Raw genomic sequence first — 17,539 nt, 5'->3', positions numbered from 1 at the left:
AAAAACACATTATTGCTATTTTCTGATGAAGTAAAATATAGTACAATCACTCTACTATTGATTATGATTCTTCATTATGTTTCATTCTTCTTCTTAAAAACATATTGTCAAATGAGAATGACTGTACTTACAACTGGTCTGTGCACATCCCAAAATGCTCTTTCTTGACTGTCAAGTATTTTCCTTTCAATTTTATCTCTTTTCTTGTCAACTCTATAGGACAAAAGATTTAAACATTTGTTAGAATTGAAATTGAATATACTGTACTGTACTGTAGGTAACCTGACTTTCTATACTGAAGAAAAATAACACAGAAGATTAAATATTTCTGGTATTTTAATCATCTCCTGAATATCAATATGCATTTTGTCAAAAAGCAGTGATTCCAAATCATAAAATACTATATATAATATTTTTAGACTTGCTGGATTGTATTAAATATATTATCTCATGTTCTGCCATGTGTGACAGCTTTGAAACATACTGCAGTGCGATTTACAAATTCAAAAACAATGATAAAGTGGAAGACAGGTTTATACAGTATATGGAAAAGATTGAGTTACAGTACATCACAAGGGCTTAGCATCCTTAAAGTTGATTAATTGAGAGGTCCTTAATACCATATTAAGAGCATCCATCAAAATGTATGCACACTCCAGCATTTCAAAAGTCACACTTACTTTGCTTGTGCTTCTGCTTGCATAAATATAAATTCCCATTTTCGAGCAAATGCTCTCTGTAGCCTTGCTAAGCTCTCCTGAAATACAAGGGTCAGATGTGGGAACATGTCCTTTAAAAATTTAACAAACTCTACATCATATTCACTATTCTCCTGTCGTGTTATTTTTCCCCCAAAGACCAAGCGACTCAGTGGCTTGGTGTAGTATTGTCTGCCTCGGAAACTACGCAGAAGGTCACTAAACATGTCTGGACGCAATCTCTGCATGACTTAACAGAATGTAAAATACACAATTCATCAAAAAATGTATATCAGACATACAGTATCCCGAGCAAGATTTGTTACAATGTACAGCTTTATAGAGGTACAGTAGTATTATCGATTATTGCAGGGGGATATGCCATTTCAGACACATAAATAATATTTTGTGTAAAAGTCCTAGTTTGCATTGTCCTTCTCTTTTCAACCAATACGTTTCCTTTATGGAAAAACAATTCTATGGCAATGTCCCACTGCAATTTTGTTTTAAGACAACAGTGAATCTTGATGTGTATTTTGCTGTGCAGAAATATCCTTTTTGCTTCAAGCATAGAGAACTGTAATTGATTTCAATTCCAAGGAACATCTGACAATTATGAATTAGGACAAGCTGAACTCCAACAGATTTTATTGGTTGCCCTTAAATCACCAATTTGTAATAGTTTTTTTTACTACTGGAGTGACTATTCAAATCGAGTTATTAAATTTGGTAGTTTAGAGATCATGTGAAATGCAAATCCCAAAACTGTGCAGCTCTCAAGGATTGTGGGTGGCAACTTCTTCCTGATTTGAACCACAAGACATATTAAATTGACCAAAACTCATCTGTTTTCCAAGTCTTTACAAACTTATAACTTAAGGATGACCTACAGTACAGAGCCTGTTGGGCAGCAGCTGTTCATCCATAATTCTAGTCATTTTTGCTCAGTCTTTCAATTGACAACGGACTGGATTGAAAAACGGTCTTACTGCTTCATAGTCTGCAAGCTCCAGACGTGCTTTGTTTTGCATTGTTCTTTTGCAGAGGTACACCGCTGGAAAAAAAAAAACACAGTTAAAAGCTGTAGTCAACAGATGACATGTTTGCTAAAGAGATTATATTTTTCCTTGCAGTGTGCTAGCAATTCTTAAATTCTGGGTTTGTTTTCTGTCTGGGGCAACTTCTGCTTGGAGTTTGCATGTTCATCTCCCTCTTTGTGTAGGTGTTCTCTCAGTACTCTGATTTACTGCCACCTCCCAAAGACATGCTGGCTGGGTTAATTAGAATCTCTATCAAATATGCTGCTTGTAGAGATGATTTTTACTGCACTGTATCTGTTGATACTATATACTCTATTAAGCAAAGAGGTACTGTATAATGAAGCTACCCCTGAAACCAGCAAGAACACAAAAGATTATGTAAATTGACTTGCAGAAGGGAGGTTAGCAAGGCCAATGAGCATGAGAAATTGAACAAGGATTTAATTTGCAAATACTTTTCAAGGAAATCCCCAGCCATCTGGGAGGTTTAATAGGTGATTCTTGTATGCATCAAAAGTTAATTATTCCTGTGACATAGATCATTATTGAACTGCAATTCATAACATAAAATATGAACAATTTTTATATTTACTGTATAAAAATAATTGAATTTGTTATTTGTGTTTAGTGATAACCTTGTAGACACATTTTAATAGTAATTTAATAGTGATCCAAGTTAGATCCAAGTTTGAATGTGTAGTACACACCCTACAGCTCTTTGCGGGTAATGACATTGGTTCTGCCTACTTTTGGGATCTGTACCATCCATAAAAATATTGTACACACTGTGTAAAGGTTTCTTGTGGAATGGAAAAGGCCATTAATTAGCTCACTGGTAAATGACCAATTGGAAAACACTAATTCAAGCATTAAACTTGGATTAAATTATTAATATATGTATTTTATTATTATTATCCATATTTTATATTACATTTTAGAGGGAATTCTAGCTGCAGGGAAATATTCCTTCTGTCTTTCTTCTCTTGTGTTGTAAACGTTCTTTTAAGGCCTTTCATAAGTAATCTTTGAAGTTAGACTAAAATATTATGTTAGAATATATTTTACAGTATAGAATATTTTTTTACTATTATATATTATATATCTTAATCTAGTATTTTAAGGAATATTGTTTTTATTTAAAATATTATTTAATTAGTAAATAATTACCGATAAAAATATTTTGAATTACTATTACTTTTTGTACTAATGTTTCAGAAATTATGTAACCCTGGATTCTTCAGCTTTGCTTCTTGGTCAAGCTTCCTAATAAGAAGGATATTTCAATGAAACTATCAAAGTCCAAGCCTTTTGAAATGTAAAACATTTGTATAAAAAAACTAAAACCTTGGGTTTCAGAACCTGAGTGCAATAATGAGCTGTGTGCATAAGCTTGAATTATATTCTGTATATACCGTATTAACTGATGAGAATGTATCACTGTGCATCTTTTTCCAATGTTAGAATGTTAGAGCTCTGTGAGTCTTTTTACAAAACGTACGGTGAAAGATTTGTACATAGCATTAGGAATTCTCTGTACTTGGTGTAAGCCAGTAAGCAAATATAAATTCTAAGAAATTAAATCAACCTCCAAATTAGTACAAAATACTATACAGTACATACTAATCACTTCTGCGTCCTGTGAGTTCAGGCCATCTTACATATAAATCACAAAGGTATATTTCACAACAAATTAATAAAAACTTAGTTCTAAAAAGTTAGTTACCATAGTCCTAGTTACCATAATCACCTTAGTTCCAGGAAGGAGGTGAAATTCTCACAAAAAAAATCAACATACAAGCAAATTATCACATCTTAAAGTTCACTTGGGCCCCAAAATCTAGTACTGAGAGTAAAAAAATGTATTAGAACTGCAAGAACGCTAACCCTATGATGTTAGCATCATAGCCAATGATGTTCCAGAAACACTCAATTAGATTTTAAATTTTGAGTCATCAATGAAAATCAACATTAATCACTGGATCTGGGTTGGGCTATGGTTTAACTGATGATTCTTCTTTCATACAAGCACCTTGAAAAATATATTTGGCATTATTACTCCCACTAAGGAGTCTTGCTCTAGTTTCAGAGCAGGTTGACAGAATCCTTGGCTGTAAATTGATGGTAAGTCACACGTCATATCATTTGCTTTCCAGAGTCTTGCAAGACCAAAATAGTTGCCCTGTGAACACTGAAAAGCCTCACAACATGCAGAATCTATGAGGTACAGGATTTTACTTCTCTCAGCTTCACAACAAGCACAATCCCACAACATAAGCATTAGCCGCAGACTGTTTTCCTGCCTCCCTACTTCTAATCATTGAACAAATTGTAAGTAATATTAGCTGCCTGTAAATGATGCAGTTGGTCTCGTACTGTAACATGTAAGATGAGGCTGTTGAGATGTCATTACCCAGGACAGCTTAGAGCATTTTAAACCCCTACAACACAGAGCTAATGTGGTGCGATATTGCTGTCTGCCTGCAGTACATGGTTATGCTCAGAGATGGCTTTTAGAATACAGAGTGCATAATGATGTACTGGGCATAAACGTCCACTGAGTTATCAGTGTGAAAGTGCTCTATGACTGTTAATCAAAAGCTATCAATGCTTCAGATGTAAAAACATGTATAGATCTACCCATCTGGGCTGTACACATTGTATATACAGCATGTACTGCATATGTACTGTACAAACTGTATAGATGACAAAAACCAACTGTTTTTAATCAGCAAGTCTCACAGTTTTTAATTTGAACAGCATCTTGAATTCAGTGCTTGATTGCCAATTGAAAATGCTGAGACCTCTCTGGTTTTATCTATGTCAGTGCGAACCATCATAGTGTGGCACTTTTTTAAAAATGTATCCCTTTCCCCCAAAGTCCTATAAAGCACCAAACTAATACCTAATAAATATTACACACAAAATCTGGGACATCTGTCTACTACCCATTTATTTGGCAAGAGGTGATAAGCAAAATGATACCTGGCAAAAAAAAATATTTTAAGGAATATAGTGTAAGATTACAAACTACAGGAGGTGATTTGACCACTAATACTCATTTTGTTGTCAGTATTTTAATGAACTAAAGCCCTGGGAACACAACACTTATTTTGAAACAATTGTTTGAAAGGGATCCAAGAGATGAGGAAACCCTTTCAAGCTATTTTCTCCTTCCAAAAACAGTTTGATTTTTTGTGATGTCACCAGGAGGCTTGACAAATTCAGTCAATAAAATACAAGGAATAAATCCTGGGACATCGCTCAAAAAAGGGCTGATCATGATACAGGAAATACAGTATGTGATGTGGTTTTGAAGTTATTTTAAATCAAAGCAGTCCTGCTCTTTAGCTTATTCTGTGTTCAAGTAAAAAGCTTAAGTGTCATTTTGTTATAGAATATTGGGGAGTGCACATTTTAGCTTACGTGCTAACATTGCTATTCACATACAAAAGTGATCTATCAGTCTTGGTTATATCTCCCTGTACACCAATGTACCAGTGGGCTTTACAGACATGTGTACAGCAAATATTTATGTATAGTTACAGTATTCCACTGGGGATGGAAGTAGTCTTCTGAAGGGAAAAAATAAAACCCTGGTTGCACAAGGTGTTCCCATTAGAAACACAACTGTATATGAAAAAGTCTTAAAGATCAATGTAAATCACTACTCAGTAAAATTAAATTGTATGTAATAGGATACAGATTGCTACTGTATACTAATCAGGTCAATTTGATATGCATCATTGTACTTTTAACTGAGCATGAATGCAATTTGAGTAGTCATTAAACAATGTGGGTAGGATGGCAGCTAACACCAAGACCTCCCACACTTGCTGCCCTTTGTTTTCAATACTCAGTTTAAGGTAGTCTTCACAGCCACACCCCCTCTCATCAGTACCGTACATCCCCTTACCAAAAATTAAAATGGCACCATTCCTTTCTGACGCACAGCTTCACTGATATTATGGAGTACCCTCTGAAAACCATCTGATGGTGATAAAGCTGTCTGCACCACTTCTAGTCTTGTATTCAGCAACTGGAAAATAGGATTGCAGCTGTTCTGTCGACAATGTAAGTGGGTGGACGCTCTCCAACTGGCTCAGGATCCAAACCCTAACAGCATTACAGAACTGCAGATATCTGTGCTTAAATCCCTTCTGGAAGAATTAGAGGACAGAAGCCACCAATCTGATTTATATTGTTGTTATGCCAGCAGGCACCAAGGGAGATTATCCTATTAATGATTTTTTTTGTCAAAATGTTGACTAAAATTGCTTTAAATGGCCAAGATGAAGATCATTTTCATGGTGACCAATCCAGCCTGATCAAATCAGCCCAAGAAATGGAAAGAAACACCCTGGAGCTCCAAAAAATCCATGCCTAGTTTCTGGACTAGATGCTTTGCTTGGTTTCGGATACTGCAGTTTGATATTTATTCTCTCTGATCTTTCTTCTGTGGATAATCCTGATGGATTGTATTCCTTGGCATGGCAGATGACCTGATTCAGTTAACTAGGCAAATACACAGGCTGGTACAGAATTCTGGTATTCTATAAATGTGGTTACAGGGAGCTGCTCTGTTCTATTCTACCTTATGTACATTTCTGCAAGAGCCTTTTTAGATTATGGGTCTACTCTATCATCAGTGCTGTGTTACTCCTGACTGTATAATATTTGGGATTGTTGGTCTCATCTTCCACCTACTTTTGAAGTCATAGAAGCTAGTGAATATTTTGGTTTTGGAAATGAGGTTTATTGCAGGTGTCAATGTTTTTTGTGATGGTGCTGATGGTTTTCCGCCAAGTAATAGAAATGCTTAGCAGTATTAAGTTGTTTCTCCTTATTTTAAGCATGCATTTTATCCAAACATTGTTGAATATGTCAGTCTATAATAAAAACATAATTTAACAAGTTTGCATTTATTATATTTAATAACGTTTTAATCCAGCACTGTATTTTAGGAAATGGTGATTAAGAAACAATGGTGTGTTTTTTATTAATACACAACATACACTTGTATATTTACTATACTGTATGTTTTCCTATCTGTCTTGTAGCTCCTGATCATGCACCAGTTCTGTAACTACTGTATGAGACATGGTTATAGGAATTATCTGTGCTTATTTCATACTAAGGCCTTCTTAAAATATCTTTCAGAGGGACAATGTGTTGTCTTAAGATGAATCCTCAATCTTTATATCAGGGTTCATGAACAGTTTATTTCTCAGCTATAAATTACTCATTCATATGGATGAGGCTATGGGAAACCCTCTTTTTCAAAGAAGAATGAGCCAGGGTGCCGCTGCAAGGGTTAGGGTGGCATGTACGGAGGGGCCCAAAATTGAAAATACAAGTAGTGAAGAACAAAATCATGACATTTTCAGAAAAGTAGAAGTGGATTAGATGAGGTTTCAATATTGTTTAAAAATCGATTGAGTGCTAGTACCCCAAACATTCCAATTTCCAGTGTCACATCCTGTTTCCTTTTAGCATCACCTGCAAAAACCTACCCTTCACTAGATTATTGGGTGTTCTTTCCATATCATTGTTGGCACAGCATATTGGACTAAATATCAGTACCACACCTACTGGCATCTAAGAGTCCATAATGATTTTGCATTATGATGATGACATTCTCCAGTTTCTTTCTGATATTTCTAGTTTAGTTCCCCACATCTTAAAATGCATTTGATCTTTTTGATCATTTTAGTAGACTTTCAGGAGGTAAATTAAATTGGAAAAAATCGTTTTAGATTTTTAATCCCACTATACTGAAAACCTCTCTTCCACCTCGTATTCTTATTCAAAGTCTTTAGGCCTTACTTTGTTGTGTATCAAGGTCTCGTCTAATTGTCATAAAAAGACATGCTTGGGGTCCTGAATAAAATTAAATTAGATTTGAGTTAAAGGAGATTTTACTGTTACATTGAGAATACAGATTGTTTTTTTTAAAAAAGCTAATCAGATGCCATTTTAATTAAAAGACTAAAGAACCCTAATGTTAGTCAAAATGTTTTACAAATGACATTTAAAAGCTCTGCTGAGATCATCCTGGCATTTAACATGACAGTTTGGTATGGAAACTTGGGGTTGAAAAGCAAAACAAAAACTGTCCAGAATTCTGAAAATAGCAGGAAAAATAATTGGGATACAGCAGCCCTAGCTCAGCAGTTTATATCATGATATAGTTCTCAGGATGGCTAAGAACATCATAGCTGATTCTCAATTCATAACACTCCCATCTGGGAGATGGTGTAGGGTACCAAATTCAAAGAAAAACATTTATAAGAAGTTCTTTGTCCCCTCTGCAATAAAACTGCTGTTGTGATTTCATATACTACAGTACATGTGATTTTACAGTACGTGTCTTTTATGTTTTGCTTGTGTGCAAATTTCCACAGCAGTGGACAATAAAGTATCTACTTATCCACAATATTACCTCTCTGTATTTTCTTAGAATAAATGTATTAATTCCTGCTATTAATAAATGGACCTCAATCCAATACAATTTAACTGATCTATTGGTTCCCATTAGAGACAACAGATTTAAAAGACTCTGATTATTAATATTAATTTAAAAACACTCACTAACTTTTACTGGATTCTGTGCAAAGATTTCAATATGTCCTATTCCCTCTATCCTTAACAGTGTGGTTCTGGTTCATTTTGTTTCTATGGCAATCTACACTAACTTTACAGCAAACAAATGTATTCTTGAGCAATCGTATTTGTTTAGCTTTCTGAAGATGAGAAAATCTCATGAAAAATTAATTCCTTCTAAAGAATATGGAATTAGATTGCAGACACAACTCCATATCCCTTTCCAAGACAACTTCTGTTAGTCTCCCAGCTACAGGCGACAACCCAGATTTTAATCTCATTGTTTTAGGCAAACATGCCCATTATCAAATCGCTAATTCTAGTGCTACCACTGGTTTCAAAGTTTTGCAGCATTTTCCCCATCAATGCAAAGGGTAATTATAATGTTTAGTATCAGATGAATGCATAGTTTAATTACACAGGGGATGATAGGTTTTAAAAGGCTTTTGACACAGAAATAAGAGTCTGAACTTGCTGTGTAGACCAAAGACATTTGACAAAAGCAGATCCTTCACAGGATGGTTCAAGGATATGTCCCGCAGTTACAATGTCTTGATGATTAAATGTCTTGATGATCAAAATAATACTCATTTCTTAAGATTCAGTACAAGGAGAACAGTAATGCTTATGCTCCAAATTACATCAGGGCTCTACTACATTCAAGAAAAGCTGTAGAAAAATTCTACATAGCTTAAGGTTGTTTTCCTCTATTAGGTTTTAGTACATTTATAAATAAAAGTAAATTTAATTGAAAGGAAAACTTCCTTTCACTTCCAATCACTTCTACAAAATGTTCCCAATTCTTCATCAGAAATCCCATTGGTTAGGTTTCTACAGAGAACAGGAACATTTCTGTAAAAACCTACAGTATAGGTCATCCACAGCTTATTTATGTAAGGGAGAGCTAATTCATTTAAATGAATAGGTTATTTCTCTTTTACCTGTGTCACCAACATGAGTAAACATTGACACGTAAGCTGATTATCCTATAATAATCAAATCAAAAGGTCTTTATTTCTGCATTCGCTTTGATAGAGAAAAATGTTCAATGACTCCCAGTGCACAAGATGGTTTTAATGTTACATTCTCTGCTGTTATTCTTTTTTTGTTGGTATTTGCTTTTAACACTCATGCTCAGTTTTACCCAATTGCATTTGAGACCACTGTTACTAAATCTCGTTGTATGGGAAATGGCCTTTCGGCACCACTTACCCGAGAGATTCTGTGACAGTAATTCTTTTTTGATCAACCGAAGGTTGGCTGGCTGCTATTGTTTTCTGTACCCTTGATCGGAGTGAGCGGTCTATGGTCCCGCTCTTCGCCATCTCTCTGGTACAAATTGGAGTGAGCTCTGACTGCTGTCGTTGCACTAATGGCTCCGTGCCTCTCTCCCTTCCTGCTTCTCTGTCACTTGAGGTTACAGCTGGTTGTGTCTCCCGATCTGTCGCCTTCTTCCCCCGGGGCTGCTGCTCTGATCTGCTCTCTACGTGCCTGCTTTTCCTACCTCCGAACCTGCCGACAGCTGTGGTCTGCTTCTGGGTCCCTACTTCTTTCAATCTAAGGTGTGGACAGCTGTGGTCTTTTCCCGCCTACATACTGCACGAGTTTTTGTGACGCACCGGAGTCCCCATCTTAATTGTGTTTGTAATGAAAATAATAATCAGCCTTCCTCTGTTTTGTACTCTACCTGATATTTGCCAATTTCCTTCATAGTGGTACAGTATACCCCCTTAATTACTGGGAATGACTGAAACAGATGGCAAAATTAGATTAATATTTAGTTAATGTAAGTTCTGATAGTTCTTAATTCCATGGTAAGTCTAGAATTTGTAAGAGGGAATTAAGGAGCATTGCTTGTTAAGTCACCCTGTCACTTGAACTAAAACTGATGCAAAGCACTGAGTTTGCTTCTCCTGCTTAACCTTTTGGCTGTAATGCGTATTTCATAACTTCAATGTGTATTTCAGAGCTTTAATAGATTTTTTTATGGTTTAAAAAATGGTTTACATCCTTAGCAGAACCTGTGCTTTGATAAACAGTGATTTTAATTTTCATATTAATATTTCTGCTGCTTCCTTAGTACGTATTTTTTTAATGGGGCTGGAATCTGATTGCTTCACACAGCAAAATAAAGTACTAATATCTTGAATTGTAATCCCCTTTCAAATACACAGACTGTCCATTCTTCAAACAGAAAACCTTGGTTTCCACTGGAATTTTTGATTTTTTCAAAAGAAGAGCTGCTGATTTGAAAGGCTTAGAGCAAATCTAATTTATCTGATCATGACTTTTTATATGGGCTAATGGCCTCTACATCAACAAAATTTCAAAGCCAATTCAAATGTCTAGGCTGGACAGTGATATAGCCTGTAACAAAGTAGCTGAATTTTGCCTGCATAAAGCCTCTTCAAATTGGCTATTTGTATTTCAGTCAAAGGAGTGACTGCACACTCCCACTGTTTTGAACTGACAATTGCAGCAGTACACTTTTGAGTGAGATAGGCAATATACACGCTCATAAATTGTTCAAAAGATTCAAACAAGATTACTAAGATCAGTGACATCTTGCTGGTGAAACATAATATGATCATGGCAGAGACAAACACATTAAAGCCTTCAAAACTGAATGTAGATATAAAAGATGCCTCATTAAAGAACAAAAAAATAGGATGGCCGAGAACATGGATATAGTACAAAATTCACTGCTGTTTGACAATATTAGAAGCGTAAGGAACTGAGAAATCCATTTGCAAAAATCTAGGATCCTCTACTGCTGCACTGTAGCTGCATGTCACTTTAAAAAACACTGCTAGATAAGATACACATTTCAGCTACTGATCCTACAATATATATCCAAAAGATCAAACTATAAGTGCAATCTCATTATTACTATCTTTGTACTGAGGGCAAAGTGATAAAAATTGATCTACTTTGCTCAGTTCTGCTTAGTTCAATACTGTTGGGCAATTCTACATTTATAGACCCTTATCACTCAATGATTATCCTTTTTATTTACAAATGATATTAATGACAAGGAACACCTGACAATGAGTCAGAAATTAGATCTGGTTGTTAAATGTGACAGATTATTTACTGCATCATTTCCTCTTAGCTGTTCATGTGCAGTTTACCTTGAATTGTTGAGATCAGGTTTTTGAAGATTGCGATCAATGTGAATTAAAGGTTCCTGAATGACAAGCTTGCTGCCTTTTCACCTAAGATAGACTGTATTAATAGTCAAAGTCATTGACTATTTGAGTATAGTAATGTTGCTTAAAAAACACGTGTACAGTGTATACTGTATGTAAAAACTCCAGTCTGTGTCTGGGATGTCTAGGTCATTTGCACAATAGTGTATTTCTTTAGGATTCCATGCGGAATAACAGTGGAGTCCCAGCTTATCATAATACGCATCTCCTCCAATACCAGCTGACAATCAGAAGTGTTATGAGCTGAATGCCACCAGTGTCTTATTATACATTTAACTGACTATATTTAACTATATTTAATTTTCAATCACAAAGTTTATTTATTGATAATTTCACTAAAAAAGCAAGATGTGTTTACCTTTTGCTCACTCAACTAACCTGAAACCACTACTCCCAAAATAGCAGCAGAAAAGTTAAAGCCCTGGGTCAAACGGTTGATAACACAGTCCTCTGTGGACATTTCCTTGAATGAAGTTAGACCAGGACTACATTAAATGCGCATAGATTCTCAGGTTCACATAATCAACCGTTCATTTTCTAATTTCTTTATCCAACAGGGTCTCAGGGGAGCTAGAACTTATCCCAGCAAGCAACGGAGGCAGGAAACTCCCTGGACAGGAAACCGGTGGATCACAAGGTACACATTTTTGGAAGAAAATATCAAAAGGGACTATTTTTTTTTAATTAACACCTTCAATTAAAAAAAAAACAGAAGTTGACATTTAATTAAAATGTGTAGGATTTCTCCATCTCACCATCACAGTTTTTTTTAAAGTGCAAATCAGCCCCTGCAGAATCACATTACAATTTTTAAAAAGCTGAAAGACAAAAAAATCACAATAGATTATACATTACTGAAATTAATTTTAATATTTAAAAATGGGCTCTCGTTCAATAGAGTTTACAGCTGGAAAACACCATCAGTATATTTTGCCTTGCAAAAGTATTCAGACCCTTGCACAGTTTTCATATTTAGTTGTTTTGAAGCTTGCATTCATGACACTTTCAAGCAGCAACTCATATTTTTATATACACAGCCTACTCCACAATTTCAAAGCCAAAACTAAAAGCATTCAAACCTATGACAAACCAAAATTTAGTTTTAGACCTATTCAATCCTATAACAAACCTAAATCTATGTGTACAAAATATCTTAAAGAGACACAAAATTAGTGCCTTCCATTATTTACAATAATAGAAGTTCTTATGATTTTCAGTTTCAGAAACACCCCTGTGAGGTTCCTTGATCAGGTAGAGAATTTCAAGCAAATAGTCAGCCATTAAACTAAGGTGCTTTCAGAGAAGGCAGCAATAAAGTCACTAAGAAGCATTGTTAGCAGCTGGTCAAACTTAGCAAACTGTAGACAGGATAGTGGCATCTTTGAAAGAGCTACAGAATTCAGTGACTGAGGTGGAAGAAATTTTGCATCAATCAAAAACATCCCAGTCGCTCCACATAGCTGGCCTGTAAGGCCATCTCCTATCCCGCATGGAGTTTGCAATTAAGCGTCTGAGTGATCCTCCCCCCCAAAAAGTGGCAAAAGGTGTTGTGGTCATGTAAGACCAAACTGAAACATTTTGCCAAGTGTCAGGCTTGCCACAAGCCCAACATGGCAAATGTCCCAGTCACCATCATCCCGGCAGTCATGCATGGTGGCTGCAGCATCATGCAATGGGGATGGGTCTCACCAGCTGGGATTTAAAGACTGTATAGAAAATGTCCTCAAAAGAATCCTCAGTAAATAAAGTGTAACAAGTAATAATAAAGGCCATGCTACCCACACACCCTGTAAATGATCAATTCCATAAAGCTACTGATCAACCCATTTCCTAACCACTGTATCCAGTTCAGGGGCGCAGGGGAGCCGGAGCCTATTCCAGCAAGCAGTGGGTACAAATGAGAATTACTGTAGAATCACACCAAGGTCGGGACTCCACACTCACACCAGGGCCAATTCTGCTACACACTAATGAAAAATATAGTATGTCTTTGGACTGTGGGAAGAAACCGGAAGGGCTGGAGGTAACCCGCGGGAACAAAGGGAGAACGTACAAACTCCATGGCGACAGCACCCCAGGAACTGAACCCAGGACCCCAGTGCTGCGAGGCAGCAACGATGCACCAGCAAGGTCAAATGTAGTACTTGATGCAACTTATTGTTTTTACATTCTTTCTTAATCACAACAAATAGTGCTTCACATTTAATAGATACCGTACTTGGGAATACTTCCTTGGCTATTAAAGGAAATTATCATATAGACACTCGAACAGACTAGAAGATGGTGTACTCACCATAGTCTGTGTTTTCAGGCTCCCAACAGTTTGATGGCCAAAAATAGGGCGTCTGTGGGAAATAAAGCAGAATGGAGACAACATTAATATGAGGCTGAAAAAAAACAAATACTGTGAAAAGTGAAAGGATGAGAAATCCACTTTTTAAATGAGCTATGGACAGCTGATTCCACCACATTTCATCCTCAGATATAATACAGACATGCATTTTTACTTTCAAGTCTACCTATAAAGAACATTTACTTTTTTAAAAATAAAAGTTTTTTTTTTAAGTATGAGTTTGAACACGTACTGTAAGTGGCTCAGCCATTAAAGGTGCAGAGTCCAGGTGTATGTTGAGCTTTATGATCCAGGTATGATCTTATCATTGCCTGCATTCAATGGTGTGCAGTAGTTTGTAACACAAAAATGTTTCAACAACTAATAACTGCCACTATTCACACATTGCATTTTCTCACAGGACACCATTAGTTTAAAATGAAAAAAAATTGTTCAAAGGTCTCAGAAAAACACTCCATTTTTAATACATTTTATGTTTTATAGCATTGTGTGCACAAGTGTTCCACAGGAATTAATATAATTTAAAATTGTGATTACTTGAGGTTTCTGTAGCCATTGCATTATATAGTGGCTTTAGTAATTGATCTACACATTATTTTACTTCTTGTAATTTATTTTAATTTATCTATCATATAAAATAAAAACACTGATCAGTTCATTCAGTCTGAACAGCTACCAGAAAAGTCGGACTATCACAAATGCTTTAATAATCTCATTGTCAGAGAAACTTATTTGCTTGTAATCTTACAATGTTTAAAATAACAGTTCATGACACAGTACATGTCTAAATTTCTATTATATAAACACTGCCATCCAACCCAAACTCTTGAATGCTCTATGCCCATATTGGTGGATTCGAAAGAATACTGAATGTTTCCAAGCGTCTGACAGACATAACAAAAAAACAAAAAAAACTGAATGTGGAATATATGGAGACAACTGACGTGCCAACCATTATTTAGAAACAGTTTTGAAGAAACATCAGAAGCTAAAAATAAATGAAGCAATAAAATAAACCCATTGGCATAATTATTTTTTGAAGAACAACAGCTACAAATATAATAGTTATTGACCATTTTGCTTTCACTCACCAGTAATTGTCCCTTGAGAAAGAAATTTATCATGTTGAGTTGCTTTGCCTCATTATGCTTGATTAAAACTTCATGTAGGCTTTATTGAAATAAATTTGTCTGCATAATTAGCTTTTTTTTTATAAGACAGTGATTTGCTTGGTTTGTGTTCAATGACAACAGCTCAGGAGTTGATATAAACATGCATATTTGCTTTCAGTTCTACATGGCATCATTTTTAAGTTTATTCTGAACTTTTCTGGAGCTGCGTCTAGCTCCTGACTGGAAGGCCCCGGGTTCAATCTCAGGTAGGGGCAAGCGATGGAGCTTCCAGACGTCTCCCAGGTCCACTCAGCCTGCTTTCCAAGTGAGTACTGGGGGTTAATCCTTCCAGGGGTAATAGGCTGGCCGGAGCGTGATGCTGACCCCATCACCTCCACCTCCAGTGTCGGATGGTCAAGAAAAAATGGTGCCCTTTGCCCCCATTCCCCATGGGCCTTGATGGCCTGAAAAGGGACCTACCTACCTACTGAGGTTTTTCAGAAAATGACTCTTAAGAAAAAATGACCTGTTTAAAAGAAATACATTATATAAACTCAGACATTTTTAAAATGTATTGATCCACCAAAATAAGGCTGTGATGCTGCCAAATAAAACCGAAGTCCGGGAACATCTTTCAGGCCTATACCATTCTTAAAGGGGCAGTTTAACGCTCTCCAAGAATTTCTATAGGTTGTATCAGATGTAAAAATGTCCTGAAATCTATTACCCTCTATTATGAGGGAAGTAAGGGAAATGTAGCAATGCAGTTGCAATCAGTATTTCCTCTTCCTTCAGTACTTTTCAGCACTTCTGTTGGAAGCCATATGACATTTGGAATCCTCAGCACGATCCCATGCTGTGCTTGTGCAGGTCATGAGTGTTGGTAACGTTCACTCGCTCGTCCAATCATCTACAGGCCAGAATTCTTATCCTGACCCCTGTGGTGCCCAAACGAACTGATTAGAATTCATTTCACTGTCAGACTGCCACTTGCAATGTATTCCAAGCCACTCATCCCTGCTGTCAGTAACTTCCAGTTGAAAATAAATGACTCTTGCCCTTTACTGCAGATGCACGGACATTAACTTCCAGTACACTGTGTACTGTACCTGAAACCTGTAGAAGGTGCCGTCATCCTTAAGTGTTAGGACATGGTCAGAGATTGGAAAGAAGTAGCCATGTGCTGCCATCAATGTGCCAAGATGAAGAGCCTCAACTGTAACAAAGAAACAGACTTAATGGTTTTTAATCTTGTGATTAAAAACAGTGTAGCAAGGTTATCATGTTATCATTATCATATGTACTTCAGTTCCATTGAAAAATTGGCATTCACAGCATGTTGTATACACTTTTCAAACTTCAAAGTTGAAATAAAGGACACCTCAGTACAGTCATTCGTAATTAACAGGCAATCAAAAGACACAAAGAAACTTCTTTTGTGAGCTTCAAGATAAGAATAAAACATAAATGTTAAAATTGTGTAACTAGAGACATGTAAGAAAACAGGGACTTAATTCTGTAAAGACAACACATGGAGTTTGAAGTAAAAAACCATGTTCTACAAAAAAGACAGTCGTCACTTTTATCAATACTACTGTAAAACCGAGAAAAACCTGCCTTAATGGCTACAAGATACATTAGTTCAGAGGAACATTCTGCTGTTTATAAGCGAGATTACAAAACCTCCGGCCTCCCCAAACAACCCCAATTAAACAAGTGAAAATAATTACACACTAAATATATCTCCCCTAAGACATCATATACCATCAAAGAAGCAGTGACAGGTTTGACAGGCAATTATCTGAGACACAGGACATGACCAATGGTTAAAAATGAGCAAGGCTGTATATTAGCCTCAGTTACAATTTTAACTGAGGTTTGTGAAATCAATGCTGCCTACTGTAACTGTATTGCCATGATACAGTTAAGATTTTAAGAAAAAAAATACAATTATTAACTTTGACAGTGTGCAAAACTCCTGTAGACAAATACTACACAATTCTCTCAAATTACCACTGTTGTACTTTTTGTCAATGTCTCATGCAACCTTTGTACTGTTTATTATGTAAATAAATCCAATGTTTAATATATGGTTTGTCAGGTTATCAAAGTTTATGTAGTGAATTATTTAATGTTGTGATGAAGAATAGTGATGTCAGTTCACAAAAATGTAAGCACTCTGTCTAAGGAATAAGTTTTATTTAAAAATGCAGCCTGTTGAGTTTAAATGAGCATGTATGAAATATTAAAGGACATTTCTGAAAGCAAAAATAAGTTAAAAAATATTTTGCATTTAAATAATGACAGAAGTTGTTCAATTTTGAGTCTTTTATAAAATCTCTTGTATTATAATATCTTGTATTATTGCATTGTTATAGAGAGACAAATGAACCCAGTTTTAATCAAAACAGCGTTTATCATTAACCCTGCCCTTATGGTGCAGTCTTGGTATACTCTTCCTTAATGATCTTAATGTCATCATTATTCTCTGTCAGTGCCACAGGCTGTAGACAATAAAAGCACTGTT

At 35.9% G+C, this 17,539-nt stretch overlaps 1 protein-coding gene across 6 annotated transcripts in view; it reads right to left on the bottom strand.

Annotated features, from left to right (window-relative positions):
- The window catches only part of rgs7b (regulator of G protein signaling 7b), a 97,428-nt gene that overhangs the window by 28,199 nt on the left and 51,690 nt on the right, over nucleotides 1-17,539 (bottom strand). For all 6 annotated transcript variants that reach the window (XM_088610163.1, XM_088610159.1, XM_088610158.1 and 3 more), the window contains 5 exons: nucleotides 16,122-16,228; nucleotides 13,841-13,892; nucleotides 1,688-1,752; nucleotides 681-757; nucleotides 132-213 (listed from right to left, as the gene is read on the bottom strand). In XM_088610163.1, the coding sequence (XP_088466289.1) occupies nucleotides 132-213; nucleotides 681-757; nucleotides 1,688-1,752; nucleotides 13,841-13,892; nucleotides 16,122-16,228 (383 nt within the window). The remainder of the gene's footprint in view (nucleotides 1-131; nucleotides 214-680; nucleotides 758-1,687; nucleotides 1,753-13,840; nucleotides 13,893-16,121; nucleotides 16,229-17,539) is intronic.

The sequence above is a fragment of the Lepisosteus platostomus genome, chromosome 17 (genome assembly GCF_059453375.1).
Source record: "Lepisosteus platostomus isolate fLepPlt1 chromosome 17, fLepPlt1.hap1, whole genome shotgun sequence".
Classification (NCBI taxonomy): Eukaryota; Metazoa; Chordata; class Actinopteri; order Semionotiformes; family Lepisosteidae; genus Lepisosteus; species Lepisosteus platostomus.
This window is presented reverse-complemented; position numbering and strand designations above follow the sequence as displayed.